Below are 25,883 nucleotides of genomic sequence, written 5' to 3' on the forward strand. Positions count from 1 at the left end.
TCATTATTACGCATCATATTGCTTAAATATTCTTAGGAACCTTAAGAGTGGACGGTGGGAAATAAGTACGTTGATTTCGCTCGCCTACTCTGACCCGTTAGCTTTGAGTATCTCCTTCTATTCTACAAGCGCCCGAAGATGATGGAGCTCGTCCAGCCTATCTGGAGGATGCCCGGCTGCGGAAAGCTGCCCTAGAAGTAACAGGATCTCTCACGCGCCCGCGCCTCCCCAGAGCGCAGCGCAGGCCAGGCCGCCCCACCCCTCACTCCGGCGGCAACAAGCCCGCAGCTCTCGCTCTCGCTCTTCCGGCTCTCGCTCGCAGGCGCCCCCTGCTCCGCCCCCTCTGACGTCTCGCTTGCAACCATGTCAGCGGCCGCGCGCAGACGTCAGGCAGCTGGCGTGAGAGGAGAAGCTCCCTCTGCCGCCGCAGTGGTCGCTCCAGCTCGCGGAGATGAGGAACCGGGCATGGCGGCGGCCCCGAGCCTTTCCGCCTGCCTCAAGTTGCTGGCGGCTGCCTTCTACGGTTTCAGCTCTTTCCTCATCGTGGTGGTGAACAAGAGCGTCCTCACCAGCTACGGGTAAGGGGGCGAGCTCGGGCAAAGTTCTCGGTCGCTGGCCCTGGTGGAAGTTTGGGGGCAGACTCCGCAGGGCGGCGGAGCGGCGCGTGCAGCAGCGGGGAGAGAGGCCGGGGAGCCGGCGGCGGCGGCTGCTTCTTGCTTGAACCGCTGAGCGGGAGGCTGCTTTGAGTCGCCTCGGGGGCTTCTGCAAAGCCCCGCGTTGCTGCGGGAGAGAGCGGCGCTCTGGCCGCCTCCATGTTAAAGGAGAAGGGGAGGAGTGCCTCGGGCGCTCCTCATCTCTCCGGGCGGATGCCGACTAGAGGGTTTTGCCGTTGGACGGGACCCGTCTTTAAGCGTCTCCGCGGATGAAGCCACTTGTGGGTCGCCTGGCTGAGAAGTTGCCGGTGCCTCCTGTTCTCCAGGACAGCGCGGCGCCCTGGAAATGACAGGACCTGGACCCGGGCAGCTCGAATAAACCCCACTGATTTCACCGGGTTGGATTCTGACTGGACGCTTGCGGTGCGCAGCGCCATGGAATTCCAGAGAGCTGACCCTGGTAGTTCGGGGTTCACAACCTGGTTTTAAAGATTCCTTGGAAGCCTCCTTTCCTTCGACGTTACATGTTTTTAATTTGTCTCCGTAGGTGCCCTGTGGTTTTCCTCGTTGTTGATCATTCTGTGTGCATGGACGTTAAAGTGCTTCTGGAATAGGTGCACCATAAGAAGTGCATCTGTGCAGATACAGTTGGACATGTTAGAACTACGTCTGCAAGGGCGTTGTTGCAAGGGCAAAGAATACTGAATGAAGTGCATCCAGTGCTACATAACTGTTTTAATTGAGGATAGAGGCAGGCCATTTTTCCTGCCACTGCTAGCATTCTCTGTTGTGCACAGTCTGTCCAAGTTTGGGTGGCCTAGTACAGTTTAACATGTTTGTGGTTTGTTACAGATTTCCTTCCTCGCTATGTGTGGGACTAGGCCAGGTTAGTTGGAGTCTGCATTTCAGAAATTCTCTAATAGGGTGGGCAGGGAGAATTGGAGACAAACTAGTGGTTTCTCTTCCTTCTTTCACAGATGCTGGCTACAGTAGTTGTCCTTTGGGTGGGAAAGGCACTCAGGGTGGTGAAGTTTCCAGATTTTGACAGACATATACCTCGAAAGGTACGGTATGTTTCTTCCCTCTCATCCCTCTCTCCCAAAACTAACAATGAATTTACTGGAATAGAAATTATAAAGAATCCGTTCATTAAGATAAGTACTGCTTGGGTTTCTGACAGTTAGGGCACACTTTAAAATGTGTAAAAGTGCTGTTAATATGAAGAATTCTAGCTTTTATTTTGTATAGGATTATTATTATATACGCGTGCATACACACACACACATATTTGGTATGCCATTGGCACCCTTTGTAAGAGAGACTGAGCCTTAGTGACCCATTTTGTCTACTTCCAAAAAAGCTTGTGGAGGAGTAGAAATGTTCTTGGAAAAGAAATGCTTTGCAGCATACTACGTCCCTGTTTTTTTCTTTTCACTATTATTATTGCCTTTTTCCCCCACTTTTAAAAGAGGGACAGGGATGTTTCCACAAAGGCTCCTATTGGCTTTTCCTGATGTAATGTAAGATTCGTCTCTTAGAATACAGTCACTTAAATGTAAAAGGACTTACTTCCAGTTAGTAGTACAACTCTGTATGCCTGGAATAAATAAATTAATGGATCCTATTTCTGAGTAAACCTTGGTATGATTTCGCTTCGTATAACTGAAATGTGTATTTTTGTAGGTCTCCTGAATTATGAGTTTTGAGGCCATTATATAACTTGCTTATTAAAAGCAACTTATTTAGTAGACCATGGTATTAAAAGAGTGGCTATTTCCTGTATTTATACCAGTGTCATGCCATAGATTCTTAGTATGCTACTAATGTACATATATGAACAAGTCACTTGATTTAAATATGACCTCAGTTTATGAGTACTTTGCCTTTAGTTGCCCAACATGACTTGAAATAATAGATGTTCTGTTAATGGCTTCATAAATGAACAAAGTCTTGAGAAAAAGGATGTATGTGCTTCTTTTGTAAATTGGATTTCAAAATCTTATTTATCTGACGTGCTAAAGCCGTTAAGCCACAGTTAAACATCATTGGGCTTTTTTCCTAAGGCTTGCCTTGTGGTGTGCCTGATGAAAGCTGTTCATTATAAAACTGTCATTGTTTAGAATGGCTAGGTCTCAAGCTGACGTTACCTGTTCATTGAGTGTTATTTTATCCCTCTTTATAATTTTCTAGACTTTTCCACTACCTCTTCTCTATTTTGGGAACCAAATCACAGGACTGTTCAGCACAAAGAAATTGAAGTATGGATAACTTTTATATGTTTTGAGGTTATAATTTTATTATGCTTTTATTAAAACAATATCTGTATTGCAGGAGCTCAATTTAATTTGAAAGATATTTGTTCTGATTACTTCAAAGGGCTAGTTACTTTTGGAATACTAAGGTGAAGAGTGTTTTCTGATTTAGCAAATGGAAAAGTGCTTGATAAAACTGAAGAAGAATGGAAGGGGTGATATCAGCTGGATTTCTTTATAAATTATTCTCTTGCATCTCAGTCCTGTAGTTGTTGAACTCAGAAGTAAATCCCATTATGTTTAGTAGGACTTACTTTCAAGTAAAAATGGATAGAAGCCTTCATCTGGGAAGACACATACATGTTACAGTGCAGTCTTGTATGTCTACTCAGGAACACAAAGTCCTATAAAAGTGGGAAAAAATCCACACAATACAGTAGAAAATGCATATTCTTAAGCAATAAATACTTCCTCAAGGCAGCCTTCTGTGGCTGCATCCATGTAGTTTGCTTAGCAGTGTTACTGAAAGTGGTTTGCTAGTAACTTCTTCCAGGTTATGTATTTTTACTTCCCTGCCTAACCAGTCATCCTGGAATATCCTGGTGATTCCCCAGCCCTGAATTAACCATTAAGCAAAATAAGTACATGCTTAGGACACCAAGGAAAGGGGGGCACCACAGAGTTTCTCCCCTAGCTATTGGGCCTTTAACTCTTTCACTCCACACTTGACTTTAGTTATCAGCATTTATTGAGTCTTCATGTCTTGTCAGGTAAGCAATGGAAGGGCTGAGGGGCACCATTGTTGGGCTGTGCTTAGGGCGTCAGTCGCCCTTAGTTCGGCACTGTGGTCCCCTATTCAAATCCTAAGGAGGTTTAATCCTGCTTAGGTGCTGCTACCTGCTGAGGCATTATTAAAAACAAATAAGAGGTAAAACTGTGATGTGAGCCCCACCATCTGTACTTGATCCATTTCCTTCCTAGCTCTTTTAGACTGCCCTGGTCAGTTGTGAGTGGCTAGAACTGGGAGACTGTCAGTGCCTTTCTGAAGGAGAGAGGAATGCCTGTCTTGATGGAGGTATAACTTGCCCTCTCTTGAAGAGGCCTACCATAGATCTGGCTACCTTTGGCAAAAAGAAGGTGGTGGGTGTTTAGTTACAGAGGATCCTAGAAGAAATAGATTATTTGGATAAATATCAGTCAGATTTCATGCCCAATCATAGGCACTGATCACTGTGGTTGATGATCTTTGCTGTGACTTTGATAAGGGGAGGTCTCTTTTGGTGCTTTTAAATCTTTTGGTGGGGTTTGGTTCCATTGACCATGGCATTTTGCTGAACTATCCTCAAGGGTTTCAAATTGGGGGTACTGTTTTATGGTGGGTTTAATTTTACTGAAGTGGGTCTGAAGTCATTGTGGAGTGTTGTAAGGCTCAGTGCTCTCCCTTATGTTATTCAACATCTGTATGAAGTCATGGGCAAGGTTGCGCATCACTTCAGGAGTGAATGTCATCAGTATGCTGATAACACTCACTTTTACATCATTAACCTGAGTTGAACTAGCAATGCTGTAAACTGCCTGAATTGGTATCTGGAGCTCATTAGAATCTGGATGAAGTAGAACAAACTAAAATTAGATTGTACCAAGACAAGGCTGTATCAGTAAACAACAAGTTGATCCATTAACAATGGACCTCGTAGTCATCCTGGATGGGGTTGCATTCCCCCTGAAGAAGTTGGTCTGTGAATTGGGGGTCCTCCTGGATTTATGGCTCCTACTTAAATAGCAGGTGGAAGCTGTGACCAAGGGGGCTTTTGCCCAGCTCTGGGTCATATGCCGGTTGTGACCCTATCTTGACCAGGATGCCCTAATAACAGTAACTCATGGACCAAAACAACATGCAGTTGGACAAAGTGAAGACATTCCATGTGGTGCTGCATTTGGAGATGACCTAGGAGCTTCAGTTAGGTCACACTGCAGCAGCCGGACTGCTGGTGAGACAATCCCACCATTACAAAGTAATACCGATTCTAAATCCCTACAGTGGCTTCCTGTTAACTTCTGGACCCAGTTCAAAGTTGTTACTTATGAAGTTCTGAACAGCACACATCAGGTGGCATTAGGTACCATGTTGCCAGTTAACTCTGTCCCTCTCTTTGTGTGGTCCATGGCATTTGGACAAAGTGGCAGGACTTTTCTGTGGTCTCTCCAGTATTAAGGAATGTGGTTTTTGTAAGCTGCAAAGTTTTATTTTTTTGATTGAAGCGGCATAAAAGCACTTGTAATAAAATAAAAACATAAATATCTTGGGGGGGGTTGAATGGTTCCTTCCCTTCTTCTGTTTAAGAAGATCATTAAAACCTTCTTATTCCAACAAGCTTCTGGCTCCAGTTGATTATTGTGGGCACCCATTTTTGCACCCATATAATTGTCATATGATGTTTATTTTTTATTTTTGTTTTGTCTTTTTTAAAAATTATTTTTGTTTTGTTGTACATCTCCCAGCACTGTAAGACTGGGATGGTTAAAAATAGTAAATAGGTAAAATGAATACCTTAAAGCAAAATGTCCCTTTCCACCACCACCTTAACACCCTAGGATATTTTACCCTACAATGTACGTTTTGTTTTTTTCTGGGTAAGCTTCATAGTAGAATACTGATCTACAGCTTCTTCCTACTTTTCTTTTCTGAGAATAAATCTGGGGTCTGTTTTGCAGAGTGTAATTGAAGTGTGTGACATAGTTCAAAAGCATGCAATGAATGTTGGAGTAGTCCAATCCTATATGCAACAAAAGTATGTTTGACTGTAGCTAGACGAACCTTCCCCAGGACATGGGTGCAGCTATGGCTGTTGTTTCCATGACACAACCATTCCTGCCTGCAATTCCACCTGAATGCCTTGTTAGAGACATTTCTTAGGTAGGAAACAAGGTTTAGGATGGTGCTCAAAAAGACTTAAAGCAGAAAATAATAATATTGTTAGAAGACTTTTGCAAAATTCTTGAAATATTAAGTAGTACTTAATTGGACTACTTTGTTAAAACAAAGACATCATCTTAAAGTCTTATTGCCATATTCCTATATTTAATTACATATGTTAATGAAGCATTTTTAGAAAGATAGTATTCAGTTCTGAAAAGTTACTTTTTTCCCAGCTGACAAAAACTGCTGTTCTACCATCTTATCTCAGAAATACAATACATTGCTATGTACTAAAAGATACGGGAATGTATGACCTTTAGCAAGTGGTTATGGAATATGGTTAAACATAACCTTACACACAGAGCCTTGAGAGTTTATCTCAGTTCAAGGGAATAAGATTTGGAGCAAATACATGTATTCCTCAATAACATATCTATACACTGTTTAGTAGAAGAAACCTTTGACCTACTAAGTTTTTGAGCTTCGTATTTATATATAAAACAATTTTTCTTTTCAGTTTTGGGGTTATTAATGCTAGCCCAGACTTGATAGGTTCTTGGTCTTTTTCCTTGTTACTCTTTCTGGCAGTGTTGGAGGTAATCTTTCTGGCTTATAAAGACTTTCTGAAACTGCTACTTTTCCTTTGTGCTATTTACTACTTATCATGGTTTATCCAGAGTAGCTTGGTAGAGAGTAACTCAGAGTATCTCAGAATAATCAGCTTTATTCAAAACATTCTTTTTCTTTTCTTTCTTAGTTTGCCAATGTTTACAGTCCTGAGACGGTTTTCCATTCTGTTTACAATGTTTGCAGAAGGAATCTTACTCAAGTGAGTTTAAAAAATACTATATATATTGTTTCATGTGTTTGTGATGGCCATAGCTCTGCCAAATTTATTATACTTCTTGATCATACTGTATCAAGCAAGAGAACTGTAAAACATTATGGAACAATCCATTAGTTCTGTATTTTTGCAAAGATCAGCATGGATGTATAATGTATTTTTTTCACATTTGAAACTTCGGCAATTCTTTAATTCTGTTGAATTTTAGAGCATGTTTTTGTTTTTTCTTTGTAGATAGCCATGCTTTCTATTTTGTACAGCTGAGGGGTTGAAGACTTGAATGTGGTGCTCGTAAACATGATCAGGTTGCTTGCAAAATCTAAGGTCTGGATCACCACTGGGCTATGCCCTCTTGTTAAGTGCAAAGAACCAAGGGAAGCAGATACTGACCTTCCCTGTCACTGCTATAGTGACATGTACAGGATCTATCAGTTCTGGTGGAAAGCTCATCAAATTATTTTGATTTCCTGAAAATTAACTATGTGCTGCAGTTTTCAAATTGGAAAAATACCGAGGATTTCTGAAAATTTGTTACAGTAATGACAAAGCTTTCTTTTTAGGAAAAAATTTTCTTGGGGAATTCGGATGACAGTATTTGCAATGATAATTGGTGCATTTGTAGCTGCAAGGTATGGTTTGATTTTTTTAATGCTTTTGTTACATTTACATATCAAAATGTTCCTGAAATAGCTTACCATCATAAAGATTCTGTCTAATGGTGAAAAGAGAGTAGAAATGTAGGTTATTTCCTGTTATCGTGGAACTGAAACAGTACACAATTAATGCAGGTGCACTGCTGAATTTACACCAAAAATGGAAAGTTTCTTTCTCTGATACATACATTCCCATGCAAGGGATTAAGCAGTGGAGTTAGAAAGTATTGCGGGAGGGTATTGTCTGAAATATTTTTTATAATTTCTGTGCAGTCTAGTAGTAGGGTACTTATAACTTTCTGCATTTTGTTGAATATTACATTTCATCAGCAGGATAGTTAGCAAGACGTGCAGGAAGTTGTAGTTCAGTAACATCCCAAGGGTTACTAGTCACCTGCTACTTGTGTAGGCTAAGGAAGTTGGCAATTTTCCTCTTCTGCTTTCAGCCACCTGCGTGGTTTTCCTGTTCCATAACAAATCCGTGATTGTCTCATTCTATTTATTTTAACTGGCTGGTGGAATTAATATGAATCTCTAAATCCACTTTAAGTTATTTTAAACTTAGACCATTGCTCAACTAGACATATGTATGTTTTTGTTGGGTGGTATGACTCATCTATTATTACAGAAGAACAAAGATTGCACACAAAAACGGTTTGGCTATACCCTTCCTTTCCCCAATCTCTTACCGGAGATCAGTGATATTCTAAATTGCAGCACTGATCATATTTACATTAGGTTAGAGCACTAGATATTAGGGTTCATCTGCTGCCTGGCCTTTTCTGGAATACCATTTACAAAATGTGTCCCATTTGAAGAATTCTTATAAATCATATGAGTTCTTTGTTGGTAAATGTTATAAATTTTCTGTAACTTAAATGTTTCTTCTCCATAGTTCTGATTTGGCATTTGATCTAGAAGGTTACATTTTTATCTTGATCAATGATGTCTTGACAGCTGCAAATGGTGCTTATGTAAAACAGAAGCTAGATTCAAAGGTAGGATTCATCTCACTGCTGCATGTTAGAAACATTTACTGTACTGATCAGTAAAAGAAAAATAAGTAATTTTGTTTTTGGCATGGGATAAACTATTCCACAGTAATGTGTTTGACCTGTTCTGTATCTAGGGATGTACAAAATGTTTCACTTTCAAATATTACAAGCTCAAAACTTCATGAAAACCTGCCCCAAGCTTGAAATGGTCTGTTCCAATGCTTTGGAGGCATCTCAGACTTGAAACATTTTTTCTCAAGCTTGAAACAGCCTATTTTGCAGTTAGGTGTTCATGCTTGATATGGGACGTTCTGTGAAATTTCATGCTTGAAACATTTTGAAAGCTGCCATTTATGATTTGTCTAGGTATTCTTTCAATTCCTTTTTTGTTCTAATTCCCTACTTTCTTTTATCACATTGTACATACTATTCATTCAGACTTCTTTCATATTAGCAAGATAACCTGCTCACATAATTGCCATCCTGGATCAGTCTGAGGCTCCTCCATTCCAACTGAACTACAGCTCAAAGCAGCCACAGTAAACTTGGCCAGTGTTGAGGGATCCTGGGAGATGTAATTTAGCTATATCTAGAGAGTAATATGTTCCTCACTGCTGCTCTGAATCCCCACTCTGTTTCTACCAAAGGACAGCTACAATTCTGTTTGTCTCCTTGAGTTAAATAACATAGTCATAACACCAGAAGCATTACTGCAGTCTGCAGTACAATACTACCCAACTATTTTTAGTGTGAACCTATTTCATGCCAAGATTAAAGTGGCAGACTGCGTATTTAGCTCCAGAAAATATTGAAAACCTGCAAGTGTGATTTTTCAGGTTAGGTAAAACTGAGTGCCAGGTGATACGAACTTGTGATAAACAACTAAGCTGAGTTTCCCAAAATGCAGTGGTATACTGATGTTACCTAGATATTATATTACTTGGTTATACACATATATTTAAGGAAATGTTATATAATTAAAAGATGGATTAGTGAAAAGACTGTAACCAGTTTAAGTAACCAGAATAACTGGTTGTTTTCTAAGCATAGTAAATCAAGAGCCAGTTGTCAGTTGTGAAGGTGGATGAATGTTGATTAGATAGTGGTTTCAAATTATGGATTAAGTGAGTTAACTGCTTGGTTGGTTATTTAGGATAGATTTCTTGCAGGAAGGATACAGGTTGTTTCAGGGAAATATGTAGTCTAAGGATTGATTTAGGTTTTTTCTCCATATTTGGCAAACACCTAGTAGGCAAAAACTCACCCAGTTTAGAGGTTGAATTTCTATGGGTAAAAAGTGCTGTTTCCTCTGAATATTTATGCCTGTTAGACATTGGCAGAATGAAGAAATGAAGAATAAATTTGTGGTGCTTATTTCAGTTACATTTCCATTTAATGTTTTTAAAGTAGGCACTAATGTGCAGAAAATATAAATTATGAATTTTCTGTCATACTCTTGATTTGTGTTAGAGTATGAAACTAGTTTGTGTCTAAGAACATGGGAAAGAATAAAATTATAGTATTTGGAGGAAACAACTACAGTTTTGTTTATATAGTTTTCTTTGTAACATTTTATTTTTCATCCAAGATATATTTCTGTTTTTTTTCCCCTCCCATTCCCAGGAGCTGGGAAAATATGGACTCCTTTATTATAATGCACTATTCATGATTCTTCCTACTTTGGGCATTGCCTACTTTACAGGAGATGCACAAAAGGTAACTTTTTTAAAATTCCAGAATATTTTACACCAAAACTATATACATAATTTCATGTTGTGAAAGCACTTCTATATATCACTTGGAAATTTAGGACATAGAATATAGCTTTTCAGTAGTGTTTGCTAAAATGTCTAAATGTGGCAGAGTTTGATTCTCCTCCTTTGGAGTCCTAGTTTATTTGATTTATGTGCCTCTCATCAAAGCATCCTACATTTAAAAAATAAATATATCAAAACAGAAGAAAAGAAAGCATTTATCAACTGTTTAACATGGTTGCAGGTAAAGAAGCACAATATGGATGGTATATATGAAAAGAATATATATATATATATATATAATTCTGAGCCTGGGAAGTAACTGAAAGGCTGCTTTTATTAGCACTGATTTCAGAGAAATTGTCCTGGGAAGGCAATACTAGAATCTTATTATCTATTTATACCATGCTATTTGTTTTGTGCATGTTAATTGCTACTGTGAGAGATGGATAAAATATGTTATTATTGACAAAGAAATAGTAGCTTGAGCATGCTAAGAGTGCAGCTGTGTGAGAGAGAAGGAAGTAGTGTTAAGTGTTATGGTTATCAAATAGTGGCAGATGGAGAGGAAGTTGTCTCCTTGTGTGGGACAATGTAAATACAAATTAATTTGGAGCAATCTTTATCAGTATAATGCAATTAGCTGAAACCTTGAGCAATTACCATAGATGAGGTGGGAGGGACCAGGGAGAAATCCTAGAGCGGCCAGAAAGACTGCACACCCAGAGTACCTTAGCCAATGGGGAAAAGGGGAGGGACTTGCGATCGGGAATGTATATAATTAGGCCGGAGTGTGTATGTGGGTGTGGCTTCTTATTTGCAACGAAGCCCACCAGCCTTTGCAAATGCTTCCAATAAAACTTTACTTCTGACTAACCCAGAGAGATTTGTAGTGCTAGTTTCGCACAGTACCATGTCTTTAGCTATGAATACTGCAATAACATGGCAGTAACATTAAGAATCAGTGGAGTAACTGCAGTTGATCCATTAGGTAGTAGCTGTGGCTGAGATACAAATGAGAGAAGTTAGATAAGTGCTGTTTTTGTAGGTATTGTACTTGCACTCAAAAGGAGCAATGTTTGCATCTGTTGGGCCTTTGCAATGCAGCTTCTCCAACTTGGTGGTCTTTGAGTGTGCTGGTTGGGAATTATGGGATTGATTATTCCACAGGTTTGGTGGCTACCAGGTTAGGGAAATCAACATAAAGCATATTGGTGCCATGATACTTCAATGGTGGCTTTGACTGTGTCAGTAATGATAAATAATCTTGTCCTTATGATAAAGTGCATATTTATTTTTGGTATTTCATGCTTCTGACAAAGATAGAAAACATGAATCTCTGTATAACAAAGAGTTTATTTTTAGCTTATTATGAAGTAGTCCTTTCTAATTTTGTTAATGCACATAATGCAGCAGATTCTTTATTACCTGCCTGTATACATATTTTCTAGGATAGCTTGATGTAGGAATAGTTTCATTCATGTGGAAATATGTATATGTAGTGTTTCATTATATTTTTTTTATAAAATATTATAGTTTGACATCAAGAAAAGCAATAGAACACATAAAAAACCCCCATGAAAATAGATAAAAGAGTTAGAGACCTGATACCAACATGGATCTCATTTAAATCAAATTGATTTAACTGTCTTGTTGGGTAGATTCTTTTCATCATTTTCTAAAAAAATTGTTCTTATTTAATACCTCAGTACAAATATATTGGTACTTAGAGATAGATGTACCATTTTTAAAGAATATAGTACAAACACTTTGCAGATAGCTTAAGAGGTACAAGAATTTCATTAAAGTATTTCCAGTATGATTTTTTTATGGTCTGTTCCCATGCTAAGATTAAACTTCTACCAACTACTACAAATGCTTCCATAGTTCTCATATCAGTGGAGTGTACACTCCATTGTGGCATTTCTTAGGATTGTAGGAATATATTTCCTTTGTGTTAGTATTTCAGTTCCTCTTTCCAATTCCCTGCATTTATATTCCTCCCCAAATACTTCTTTGTCTTCATCCTTTTAGGAGAAGAGGTAAGGGTGTGATTGCATGTATGTACTCCAACTGCAGGGCTTTCTTTTTCTGTGAACAAGGTGTGTTCCTATAATATAATTCAAATACATTATTCATTTTAGTAGCTTTGAGCTAGGCTTATTTTTAAAAAATAAAACATTAAATTAAATGTAAAATCTGGCATGCTTTTCCAACTTGATTTGTATTCACCTTGTCTAGCTCCAAAATAAACAGTGTAGTGTTATGTAGAAGTTTAACCAAGGCAGCCTTTTGTGCATGAGTATGTATAATTTGGCTTTCCTCATTCTAGTTAAAGAATCTTTTCTGTTCCAAGAGAAGCAGCAAGAGACTTGAAGCTAGCAGGGCCAAGCAAGTTCTGAATGGCAGCCAGTCAGACTGGAGACAATGCCTAATTGTTTATAGTTGTTTTCCATTGAAGAAATCTGAAGGAAGTGTTGTAGGTAGTCTGTTTACCAAAAATGAAGATAATCCTGAATTTAAACCCCCAAAGGAAGAGTAGACAGAAAAAAAAATCCACATATGATTCTTACACAGTGCCCAACTTCCCAATCTTGGCAACCCGGCTTCTCAGTTCTAGAAGAACCCAATCTTTGGGATTCCTCCTGCCCAATAAATGAATGTGTGTGCCTCATGTCTGTATGTGCAGGCATTTGTGTATGTAAAAGTTTAGCCAGAAGTTGTAGAGAGTACGGAAGATGACCTTGATGGTGATATGCAAAAGCTGTTGCCTAGGCAAAAAGAGCTGAAGCATTTTTAAAGTCCAGAATGGCCAGATAACATTTGGAACTAGCTTAGACAAACTCCTCCCTAATTCATTGAACTACTTTATAAGAAAGAGGAGGAGGTACAGCACAAATAGGACAAGATAGGACAAATAAATAAATAAATTATTCAATAATTAAAGGTAAAACTTTGAGCTTGACTTCTGGGACTGACTTCCTGCAGTTTTCTTGGCAACATTGTGGAAGTGGTTTTCTGTTGCCATCTGTAGGACTTTTTTTTTCAACAGTCCAGCCTCCAGTCCTAGAATTTTTTTGGTGGGACTCCTAAGACTGCTGAGGCTGCCAGAAGAACCTGTGGACAAAGCAGTGGTCAGGCAGCTGACGAGAAAGAATCCCAAGGTCATATCCTCTCCTACGTATAGGTGGGAGCTCAAAGGCTAAGAGAGAAATATTAGGGCCAAAAGGACAATCCAGTTTAAAACTCAAGGCTCATCTCTCAACATAAATGGATAACTTAGTTCTGTGGTCCACACAAACCCAACTACTGCTACTCTCATTGACTTTGGCTAGTGATAGGGCAGAGAAAGAGCCATAGAATGAGGGAGGAGGTGCCGTAAAGCAGAGCAGGCATACAAATGCTTGTGACAACTCCATGATTATTTTTCCCTTTTAGGATTTAAATGAGCATTAATTGTTAATCATTTGTTATGAAATTAAGATGTTTAAGGTACTGTCTGGTAAAAAGGATGTTATGAAACATTGGAATGTGTGTTCTCCAGTAAAAATAATAGCTTTTTTTAAAAAAATGTGAAATAGATTCACATAGTACAAGATATAGATAGTCCTCTACTTATGAACTTTTGAGTTACAAACTTTTGCTGATACTAACAAACTGTCTGCAACTCCAATCTAGAAGGTCCCAGAAGGTGGGAGAAGCAGGAAAGGGTTAGTTTATGGTGCTCTGCATACGTACGTTTGGTAGTGCTGTCGCGTGTTGGGAGGCTGAGCATACGTCATTTTGGGCGCTACCCCATCCTGTCTGTTCAGTGATCTCATAGTGTTTAGTTTGTGATGTTCTTCCTTTGTGTAGTGACTGTGAATTACAGTATGTCTGGAATTAAGCATAAGAGTGATAATGGGAAAGGGGGTAGTGCTAAGAAGTGTCAATCCATGTACTTGATTGGACTTACAAACAAAATGGACTTATGAACAGCCTCTTGGAATGTAACCTGTTTGTAAGTAGAGGACTGCCTGTAGTGAAAATTTGTTTTGTATGACTTAGATGTTACACGTAGGATCCACTTTTTAACATTCTTGCTGTTTGTGTTGGAAGATACGTATACTAAAAACAGTAGAATATGAGCATTGTGCTGTATTCTAGAATTTGTTTTCATCTTATGTACATATACTGCACGGTGTTAATGTGGAATAAATATTTTTTTTCTCTAGCAAACTCTTGCTACTGAAGGAGAATAAAGACTACTGTACTGAACAGCGAGGAAGCTCAAAATTCAGAGGCCTGGGAAATCTCTGGCTTGTTCATAATAAACTTATATTTAGGGCTTAGCCTCTCTCCCTTTATGTGTTAGCTTAGTATTTTGCATTGATATGTAAGTGCAAATTATGACCTGTGAAAAGAGTAGATAGTTGTATTTTCTTTTGGTGAAGTTTTAACAAGAGGGAAATAACTGTAAGTGAAATTAACAGGCTATGTGTCAGTCATGAACAATTGTGGCAAATATATCAGCGGAGTTCCAACGGAGTGAATAAATTATGTTACATGAAACCTAATTATTGCTGTGATTATAAAGTTGGTGGTAGATATACTCCTGTTTTATTTCTTTTAAATCCTATTTCCCACCTCATCTGTGGTTACGGGGCAAGAAAGGTTTTCTATTGCTTTTTCTTTTGATACTAACAAACTTTGATGAAGAGATAAGGCACACAATATACTCCAGGAACCACCACTCTTTTTAGGCTGGTGAAATTTTGAGACCATCATTCTCCCCAAATGGCTGCTAGAAGATTTCGTTCATTCACAAAAATGGCCACCATGGAATATACCCAGGTACAAAGCTCTGAGATACCAGAATATTACCTGATACTCTCTCCTGCAAGGGGCGTCCTATTACCCCTGTTTACTTGCATTTTTTTTTCTTGGCAGATTTAGCATTGGGTAGTAGTCACCATCATTTTTATTTTCTAAGCAAGCTTCTGAGGCCTACAGTATTTGGGATGCACAGTGCTGGAGCTTATCTTTGCAACTTCTGAATTACAATTTCTGAAATGTTTAAAAGTTTTTCTAAAAATAGAAACTCTGATGGGTCAAGGAATCTGTCAAAAGCTTTGCAGGATACTCTTTAAATTTTCTGAAAATGCACTGTTTAATTAATTAATAGGTTTGATGCTTGGTACCAGGCTTTCATTTTAATTTTACCAAGGTGCATTTTAATTTTCTAGGATTTTAGTTGGTAGCTAAATGGTGTACATTAGATGAACCTTTTTGCCAGTGGTGCAGTTACTACTCTTGATTTTTATTAGCTTTCACACTTTTTAAAAATGCTAATGAAGCAGCAAATTCTTAGTATCTCTCTCATAACTATGTATCATTGGATATTTCTATGCATGTTGCACTTGAACTATGGTATATTACTTATATTTACTTCTTCCTCCAATTCTATGTTTTTCTGTGTCAATGTTTTGATTATAAAAGCATCATAGCGGTCCCCCCCCCAATTTATTGGTTTCTTTTGATTTTACGGAAGCTCACTGGGAAGTTATGCTTTATTAAATTTTTCTTAACATACTAATACTTGGGGTTTTTCTTAATTTAGTTCTTAATACCAAGTAATTATATTTTATTGATATGCTTTTCTTAGTATTTTGTTTCTCTTTAATATTATTTTATTCTCTTTCTACCATTTTAAGGACTGCACTTGAACTCTTTTTACACACTTCACATATCTATTTTATCTTTTCCTTTGGGTCTTAATTTTCTTGATAACTTTATAATTTTGGATTTGTATAAAACATTGGATCAGTGACTGTAATAAACTTGAACTCATGGGAATAAATTTTGTATTCTATTTTTTTTTGTTTTGTTTTTCACATAATTTTATTAAAAGCTTTAAAAATAGCAATAAAAAATAGAAGCTAAAAGAAAGAGAAAAGAAAAAAGGTGCAAGAAAGCAAAACAAAACAAAACAAAAACTCCCCCCAAGAAAATAACTTCCCACCCTCATCATGATAAGTATAAACAATTCCATAATCTCTTCACCTCCTATTGTTTAACGAATATAAAACTCTTCATCCGATAACCCATCTCTTAACAGTAGGCAAATCATTTAAGTTAACGTCCTCTCCAATTCATTTATCAAGAAGACATCCAAACAGAGCTCTAAAATATTAACATTAATATATATAAAACTGAACATTCCACAACTCATAGCTACAACAAAGTCCCATTTAAAAAGTATAAAATGGTCCCAATATCTTAATGTAAAAAACAAACCAAGGTTTAACATTACAAAAAGAGACCATTTCTCCTTTACAAAAGACAAACTCCAATACACAACACTTTTCCCATTCCAAATGCCAACAGTTCCCAAAAAGAAATCCATCCCAAATAACAACTTATACCATTCAGATAAACATTCTATATCTTAACTCTAAACTGTAAATAAATCCACATTTCACAATATAAATTAATCCCAGTATCTCAATACAAACAAAAGACTAAAATTTTACATAAGAAAGAGAAATTATTTTTCCTTTATAGAGAAAAGTTCACCAAACTTCTTTACTTTAAATAAAAAGACAGTTAAATACAAAGCCTGTTTAAGTACTATAAAGTTAAGATACATAAAGTCACTATAAGGGAAAAGGCTATATCATCTTATAAAATTTAAGCAAATCCAGTATATATCACATTTTCCTATTTAGATATCAGTAAATCCGAAAAGGAGAGCCAGTTTGGTGTAGTGGTTAAGGCATCAGGTTAGAAACTGGGAGACTATGAATTCTAGTCCTGCCTTAGGCACAAAGCCAGCTGGGTGGCCTTGGGCCAGTCACTTTCTCTTAGCCCTAGAAAGGAGGCAATGGCAAGCCACTTCTGAAAAAACCTTGCCAAGAAAACTGCAGGGACTTATCCAGGCAGTCTCCGAGAATTGGATATAACTGAATGGATGGGGGGAAAAAAATCCAAAAAGAGCCACCCCAAATAACATGTCCCATGTTATCCCTGGTCAAATAATCCAACTTTATACTCCTTTTTTGTTCTGTGCAGAACAATTTTTCTCTATAACCCATTCAGATAGTAGTTGTTCCTTGTTACAAATTTCTTCAGTACTTTAAACAGTCTCTTTTATGAATCCAACAAAAAGAAATTATTCCAATTGCTCTCTGTGATTGTCATTTTTATCTCCTTAATTTTTAAAAAGTCATCCAGTTTTCTCTTTATATCTGATGACAAGTTCTTATTCAGGGTTTTGTTCATATTTTTCTCTGGTAAATTTTGCTGCATATCTTGTTCTGTGACCTCTTCTTCTGGGAACAAATGGTTTCCAAAAAGACAAAATGTAGCTGACATAATTGAATCAAATTCCTGGCCCAGATCTCAGTGCAGTCCCTCAAAGTTGTCTCTGAACCCCTTTTTAAATTACTTGCCTTGTTATGTCTCCAATTTCAAAAATATTTTTTCTTTCCTGCATGCATGCATTCTTTAAAAATTATTTCAAAGTCTTAATAATCAGTATTCATTATTTCGATGTTTTCTGAGCCCTTAACCCATTTAAAACTTTCTGTAGCCAAAGCCTTATCTTGCTTTTTGCTGTTTAAGTTCTTAAGAATTGTAAAAATAGGTCTTCGTATTCTTATGTTGAGGAATGAAAGGCCTCACTGGGTATTTCCAGCCTTGTCACTTTGCAGGTGTCTTCTTCTTTGAAGCAGTTAATAGGCAATTCCAAAGGTAGCAAAGGAAGTGAATGAACTTAATGTCCTTTGAAAAGGCTCCAGTTTGTGGCTAGAGCAATTACGGAGAATTCCCCCATCTCCTGATTCTCCCCCCCTCCAGAAACCGCTGTCTTTCAGCCTCTGTGTGGAGAAACAGCTTGGGTGATCTCGTGTCTCTCTTTTATCCAAAGTGGATCATAGGAACTAATCTATTAATCAGCTCCTTAATAAAGTCTGCAAACATCAGCATTGCTTTCTGCAGAGCTGTTTTCAGTCTGCCATCTTTCCCAGAAGTTGGAATAAATTTTGTATTCTAAAGCATCTGTGATGGAATGGAATTATGAAGGCCAGGCTCAGGGAGATAAGCGTTTTCTTAGTTCCCACGCTCTTTCAGTGAACTAAGAAAACGCTTATCTCTCTGAGCCTGGCCTTCATAATTCCATTCCATCACAGCATCCACTCTTTGAAACCTTCTTCTGTCTGCTTCTATACTACTGTAGATGTGGTAAAGCAAAATGCTAATGTGCTGAGGGAATAGAATATAGATCAGTGATGGTGAACCTGTGACACGCATGTCAAAGGTGACATGCCAAGACATTTTGGGTGACACGCCAGCATTCACCAACACCTGACAACAACTATTCTCCCTGTTTGAGTTACCAAAGAAACTGAGTTTTTTTTACTTGTGAAATAATTACAAAAATGAAATACATTTCTTTATATAATACATAGCCTCACACATGATTGGACTGTGTTTTTTTAAAAATAAATGAATATGTAAAGAATTGTTTCTCTTTTGTTTGGTGGGGTGGGACATGCTAGCAGAGTCAAGTTAGGCATTTTCCGAATTTTTGACACGCCGAGCCCAAAAGGTTCACCATCACTGATATAGACTAAGCCACTTCAGACTCTAAGTTCACCATCTGTAAGATACTCCCTGCAAGAGGAAATCTACATTGCAAGCAAAAGTTTGAGTTAGAATTCCTCCTATAATGAGCACTTCCTGTTCTTCATGAAATTTCTTAAATATGGATTGGGGTGGGTGTATAAGCTAGGTTCTAGTTCTTCATTCTGCTCTATGTGAACGAATGCCGCACATAGAAAGCAAGTGAATAAGATACCCCTCTCCCCCAAATATAAAGATAGCAAAGGCAGGAATTCATACTCTTTTTTTGATCTGGTCTTATTTGTAAGTAAAGCTATCTGCAGATCAGTAGACATAAAGTTTCTGTGTATAGGGCATGCAAGATTTAGGCTGGATTTGGAAGAAGCTTGTGAGAAGCAGTTTAGATAGTGTGACCTTGATGGTGACCTAAAAAGTGTCTCTATGGGTGGGAACTGGTTTCATCTTCCCTTCTTGTATGTGGACTATTAACATTGGATTACGTTACAAATCTCTGTCAGCCAGATTCTGTTCCATCCTCTTTCAATAGGAAGATATTAGACTGTAATACAATGGAATGTGAAAGGGAAGGACTATTTTAAAATACATAAACAGAAACTCAAAATAATTGTTCACTTGAAATAAGATCCTTATTTCTCAATCTTCCCTATTGTGGAGATATAAATAAACCAAAAGGTGTTTAGTTCCCTGATTAGAACTTGCATTCATGAACTGGAGGAGGTAATCTTGTACTGCCTGTAACTAAACATTTTATGAGTAAATTTGCCAAGACATATTGAGTAGAACTGTGGGACTTTGACATGCATTCCTTAGACATAATCCACTCTCTATATGAAAGATTTCTTTGTATATCCTTAGATATGCCTAACTTTTGCACTTTCATGCAAAGTCCCAGGTGCTCTGAATTGGCTCCTGCTGCAGATTGTATCAGTCCATCATCAGTTTTCAGTCATTGCTGCTTGTAGTACTATGACTTTAATAAAGGGGACCATTCAAAGTCCAGCTGCTCTTCGAAAGTTTATCCAGAAACTACTTCTAACAACTAAGGGAATCATTTGCAAACAAGACATAAAACATTTTAATTCATTGATAAGACCCCCTGTCATAGTTTCATTCTAGTCGATTGAAATTCACAGATCTTTGGATTGTTCTGATTTGTTCTGATCTTTGCTATGATTAGGTATGTCCAGCATAGGGCTCTAATACAGAGACAGCTGAAAAAATAGTAAGCTGGAATATTGTGCAATAGAGATGGCCAGATTAACTATTATGAAGGACCATGATAAAATATATTTTGATTGTTTTCATATTTACATTATGAAGTATTTTATATTTTCCCTTAAGCTCGACAAAGTTGTAAGATTAAAAAATATACTAGTTTGATGGGCTGCACTTTATCTTAGGCAAAATTTTTGCCACACCTTATGTACATTATGATACTCATTGATAAACAAAACTGCTGTAATTTATGATTGCTGTTATCTCTTTTATTAGCTACTTCTATTTAACAGAGTAATGCAGGATGGGATTTTATTTTTTAAATATTATATAGCTTTCTGTTGAGATGAACAATTTTTCACTGTATAGATTCCATACAAAAGGCATTTATACCTAAGTTTTGGTCTATGAATTCTGACCTTGTCATTTTTTCAGCTTACATGGACAAAGTATTATGAAAAATATTCCTGACTATCTGCCTTTCTGTTAATATACATAGAATTTGTTTGTTTTCAGGCAATGGAATATAAAGGTTGGGCAGATTCTCTCTTCCTTGCACAGTTTACACTCTCCTGTGTAATGGGGTAAGAATACTTTATTTTTGTCTTCCCCAATTTTTCTCCAAAATGTATTAACATTGTTTTTCTGGCAACCTTATTGGTCACTGTATGCAGTTCTCTGTTATGATCAAATGCAGTGGGTTAGATACAGCATCAGAAAACAATTGTTGTTGATATACATAATGCACATTTCAATAGCTTTGAACTCCAACACTCTTTTACAGTTGCAAAAGGAGGCAATGCCAGATTCCAATACATCCCTTGGAATGTATTCTGGATTGTTTTTATTAGAATTCTTCTAGACTAAATCTAGAGTGAAATTATAAGCTTGAAAGTTCCTTCCTCCTTAATAAATTTGTGTTAGGTGAACTAAGTACCCTCTCTGTTTTACAAATAGAAATGCCTTGCCTCATCAAGTTCAAAAGTGGATAACTTTTTTTTCTTTCTCTTTGAGTAGTGCCTTCAAGGACACAGCCATTCCTTCAGGGACATCACTGAGAAACAGAAATGCTATTCGTTGGGGGTGGGTGGGTTAAAATTTTAGGAACAGTCTCAAAAGCAAAATGGATGTGTTAAGCTTGAAAAACTTGGTTTGGTTCTTATTTCATAATAAAAGCATGGATAATCACATAGTTGAAAATTGGGAGTTTTGCTGCTGCATCAAATTACATGAAGTGATTTGGGGGTCTGCAGGGCATCCCAAAAGAGAGTCTATGAGCTACTCACCCAATATTGTTAAACATTCTTGCCAGAATATCAGGAATTAGCAGGTATCACATGGTTTCCCAGAAACTAATTACTGATCTCTCTTCTGCACACTTCTGCGTTATACTAAATTCATTGTCAAAATGTTGTGTTTATCTTATATAGGTTTATTCTGATGTATTCAACAGTACTTTGCACTCAGTATAACTCTGCCCTTACAACTACAATAGTTGGTTGTATTAAGGTAAGCTCTTTAAATTTGTAGAACTGATAAATAATTGTATGACCCCATCTTGCAATTTTTCTTGGAAAAATAGGCACAATTCAGCCATGCTTTGTGTGTTTTCATACCTTTTTTTGGTACATATTGTACTTCCTGATGGGAAAGAAAGATATTGTATTACCTTGGTATATAGAAAAGCCTGTGTCCCAAATTGGTCTGTGTGTATGTGAGAGAGAAATGGTAGCTTTTAACAAATCCAAATATGTGTGGGAAAAGCTAAGCCTGACAGATCGAGGTGGTGTGGTAAAACTTAGATAAAAGAATAAAGCTCTGGGATTTCATGCAATCTCTTAATTTTAACTACTTAAATCTAATTTTTAAAGTAATCAGATCACATATGTCTCTTTTAATGCTGGGACAGCATCTGTATGTGATCTTTTTCCTCTCATCGTTTTATAAATACTTTAAAATATTATGGCAATTTATGAACATAACATCCTTCTGTCTGAGAAGTCTACTTAAATACTCTGCTTAAAAAGTTAAATTCTGTTTATTTCTTTACTTCCAGAATATATTAATAACTTACATAGGAATGTTCTTTGGAGGAGATTATATTTTCACATGGACAAACTTTGTAGGATTAAATATTAGGTAAGTAAAGTATCTCCCTTTTAAAAAGCAAATGGACAGATTGTGCAAGTTTATTGTGGAGTTTGTGGCTAGATGCTTTTAGTGGCTTTCCTAGAGTCAGTAAGCTGGAAATCAGCCCTGTGGAACTTGGAAATAGATTACATTGAAGGACCTGTTAAGATTTATATTGTGAGGTACTTTTCACATATTGCTACACATTTTGGGAGCTGCAGATTAAAGGGCGGGGGAAAAAAGCTATCAACATTTATGCAACAAGAAAATGCAATGTATTCTAATATACTGTTATACTGCATAGTAAAGGGCAGGCTTGAATATGTCGGAGTGCTTTGTTGTCTGAATGACATAGTTTAGGCTTTTTGGGGGGGGCTTCTGGGATTATTTAATTATTTAACTGCTCAGGTAATGATATTTGTTTTTTTTTAAATTGGTATATCAGTTTTAAGTTTGCTGACACAGGAGACTGTTTTTCCTGCTATGGGTTTCTGTTACCTCAAGAGGTATACCTGTTCAGAGATGATGTAATTCAAAGATATAGTGAAAACCAATTAATTACATATATATCATTTGGGGACTGTAATTAACATTGTTTAAATTACTCAGACTGATCTTATTTTGGTTAGAATAGGAGCCTTATAAGGTCAATCTATTCACTAAATTATTTTCTGAACAGAAGCACAACTAAGAAATTAAAAATATATACAGAAAGAAAATGGAAGACTGAATTTAGGAAAATCATCATACGTAGTTTAAAACACAATTCTGATAAAATTGCATTTTCTATATTATCAAGTGCAAGTATTAAAATATAGATGGAATTTTTTATTGTGGCTGATGTGGGTCTTCCGGGCTGTGTGGCTGTGTTCTGGACACAGGACATGGCCACACAGCCCAGAAGACCACACATCAGCCATCGTATTCCGGCCGTGAAAGCCTTCAACAATACATTGAAGTTTTTATTATTTTTTTTTATTGGCTATTTATAGGTGGCCCTTAATATTGTCTTTCCTTCTAGTATTCCTAGGGTCTTGAATGGGAACCACTTTTATGAGAATATTGGTAGGAATAAAGCAAATTTAAGGCGTAGGTATCCATAACAAGCTATGATGGGGTGAAAAAAGTTACATGTGTCACGACATTGTTAGACAAATGATGCAATTAGGTACTTGCATCACAGCATCTGACCAAAATAGGAAAGTCATTGAACATGTTGTCATCTGACCCCCTGCAGATGCCAGTGATTTGAGGTAAGATTATTTAGTACAGAAGAGAACTTTTGGGTTTCAAAGGCATATTTAGCTATTTTTAGGAGTACATCTGGCAGCAGTCACCTGAGTATACAGGTAACTCCCCAAAACCCCTCTCACAACATTCTATCCATCACCATATCCACAATGTAGGAGGAATTAAAATAATTCCACTTTTGTTAATATGGCCCAAATAAAATGTCGTTTTCAGCAGTTTCTCTGTAGGAAGAAATTCAGACTGGACTTGCTGATTAGTTGATGGTGTGGGGTGAGGAGAGTCACAGGCCACAAGGTATCTGGCTGAGGGACACAAAAGAATTTAGTGAGGGCCCTGCGGGTGTCCACGGCTGCTACAATACTGACCACCAGTTTAATATCACTTCATGAAGAAGTTTGTTTTTTGTTAACTCTAAATGCTGATGTTTTGCAGTATTGCTGGAAGCCTGGTATATTCCTACATCACCTTTACAGAAGAACAAATGAGTAAACAGCCTGAAGCTAGCATCAAGATGGACATTAAAGGGAAAAGCTCTGTATGACAAAAGACATACTTACCAGAGTAACTCTTGCTTTTTAACGAGATGTGCTGACAAATCAGTGTCATATGCAGTCTTTGTGAATGGAACTGGGTGGCTACTTTGTATTTGCACAATCAGAAGATTGCCACATTTGGAATCAACTATTTATACTGGACTGCATAGATTGCATTTAGGTTGCAAGGAATTTCATATGTGTGTGTGCGTGCGTGTATGTGTATTAATAATCTCAAATGCAGTAAAAGTATTGCTAGTTAGGATTGGGTGCAGCAAGAAAATGTATCACTGAAATCAAACAAGCCTATTCAAACTCTCATGGCTTGTTGAACCCTCCAACTTTAACTGCATTTTCCTTGAAATCATGCAATCTGTATAAATGAAGTGTGGTTCCTACATCTCTCTGCCTGAAGCTGTGTATAAGTGATGAGAGGATATTCTGAGGCGCAGTTTGTGGGGAAGATGGACCTATTCCCACAATCAACAGAAAATGTTATCCAAACAAATTTGGGCCTTGTTGATGTCCCACTGATTTTTTTTTTCCTGAACCTAATGAAGCACTTTTAAGTGTGTGTTACACATTGTTTGTGTATCTTGGCCAGAATTATTATTTTTAAGGCCTCATAGACTGATCAGTAGCTGTTACAGATTAGGAATAGATAAATGTTCTAAAGAACAAGGTTTTAAACACTGGTTCTCATGGAGAAATGAGAAAAGCAAGCTACAGTGCTAAAATATGTGTGGGGTTTTTTCTTCCCAGTAACAGGCTTTCTTTTATTTAGTTAACTTTTTTCTATGCAACTGGTGTGCTTTTTTTAAAAAAAAATCTCATCATTGGTTTCTTTTTTTAAAGTTCATAGCTTCTTAAAAGACTGTTACAAATGAGAGTTTGCAACTCTGTGATTTAAGTGTTTTGAAATGCCCATTTCATTTCTGAAGAAAATAGTTTTGCAAACATTTATTGAAACTGTTTGTACATAGAAAAGCATGTTGCTGGAAGTTCTTCCTACTTATGCCCCCAGTGTATCATTTCAGCTGTGGTTTTTCAACCCTAGTTCCCTTTTTGAAATGGGTTCGCATATCATGCTAAACCAACAAACAGGCCCCTTTCATTTTGAAGAGAGTGATGCCACTGGGCAAGCACAATGATAAGGAGACAGGCAGTAGCTGTTTTGAAAGGAGCCACACAAGCCTTACAAGTGAAACTTTTTTATCTGTTTGAGAAGAGGTCTTCCTTCATATATCCTCCCATGTGTTGCAAAGCAAATAAGGCAGATTTACAACGTATCTAAGTCCTTAAAAGGAGAATGATAGTATATTCTACTGTCAGTTGTCCTATCATATACCTCTCACACACTTAAATTGAAACATGAGGAAAACTGTATAGTATCTGGATAAAGTTTATCAAGAAAGTTCTGAATTTTAAGGAGCTGCCTGTCAAATTCAGACCACATTGAAAGATGTGTTGGGGCCCAAAGCAAAATGTTCTGCTAAATGAAATCCAGTTTGCTTTCCACTAAAGAAAACCTAGCTTTAGTTTATTTGACTCAGTTGACCACACAAATTCCTGGTAATTGCCTTGTCCATAGTGAGATCGCCAAATACAGTAAATAATTCCTTTTAAACATTAAAAGACATTGTAGAAGGAAAACCCTGTGAGACTGGCAGCCAAAAATCTATGGTAGATGGTAGGACCCTGACAGACTTTATTGAAAGGTATAAGCTTTTGTGAGGTGCTCGTCAGATACAGGGAGTGGTTAAACTGATGGAAGACTTCAGAAGGAGACGAGGGACAAAGGTGATGAGGGAGAAAGGGCGGTTATGCACATGCACATTAGCATGTTACATATACCTCATCAGCAGTTGTGATGTGCTAAAAGTGCATTATGTTGGTTAATACCTGAGATAGCCAAAGTCCATACACTTCTTGCTGTATAATGCTGGCATAGTTTTATAAAATGGCCACTTGTCCTTATTCTGAGTCCCACTACAAACTTGCGTCCGTGCTTTTGTACAAAGTGTGACCTGTTTGTCCAGCAGAGAATCCAAAGGGGTGTTG

The 25,883-nt window shown here is 37.4% G+C and overlaps 1 protein-coding gene across 1 annotated transcript; it reads left to right on the forward strand.

The window, feature by feature from the left end:
* Positions 1 to 348: 348 nt before the first annotated feature.
* Positions 349 to 24,366, forward strand: SLC35D1 (solute carrier family 35 member D1). The gene is made up of 12 exons (XM_007436084.4): positions 349 to 578; positions 1,506 to 1,539; positions 1,631 to 1,717; positions 2,844 to 2,911; positions 6,583 to 6,654; positions 7,230 to 7,298; positions 8,218 to 8,320; positions 9,941 to 10,033; positions 20,425 to 20,492; positions 21,339 to 21,417; positions 21,965 to 22,047; positions 23,722 to 24,366. The coding sequence occupies exons 1-12, from the start codon at positions 364 to 366 to the stop codon at positions 23,828 to 23,830; spliced, it is 1,080 nt and encodes a 359-aa protein (XP_007436146.3). The 5' UTR covers positions 349 to 363; the 3' UTR covers positions 23,831 to 24,366.
* Positions 24,367 to 25,883: the final 1,517 nt, after the last annotated feature.

The sequence above is a fragment of the Python bivittatus genome, unplaced genomic scaffold, assembly GCF_059951505.1.
Source record: "Python bivittatus isolate LINGU-HERP-01145 unplaced genomic scaffold, Pbiv_v1 ctg000700_np1212, whole genome shotgun sequence".
Lineage (NCBI taxonomy): Eukaryota > Metazoa > Chordata > Lepidosauria > Squamata > Pythonidae > Python > Python bivittatus.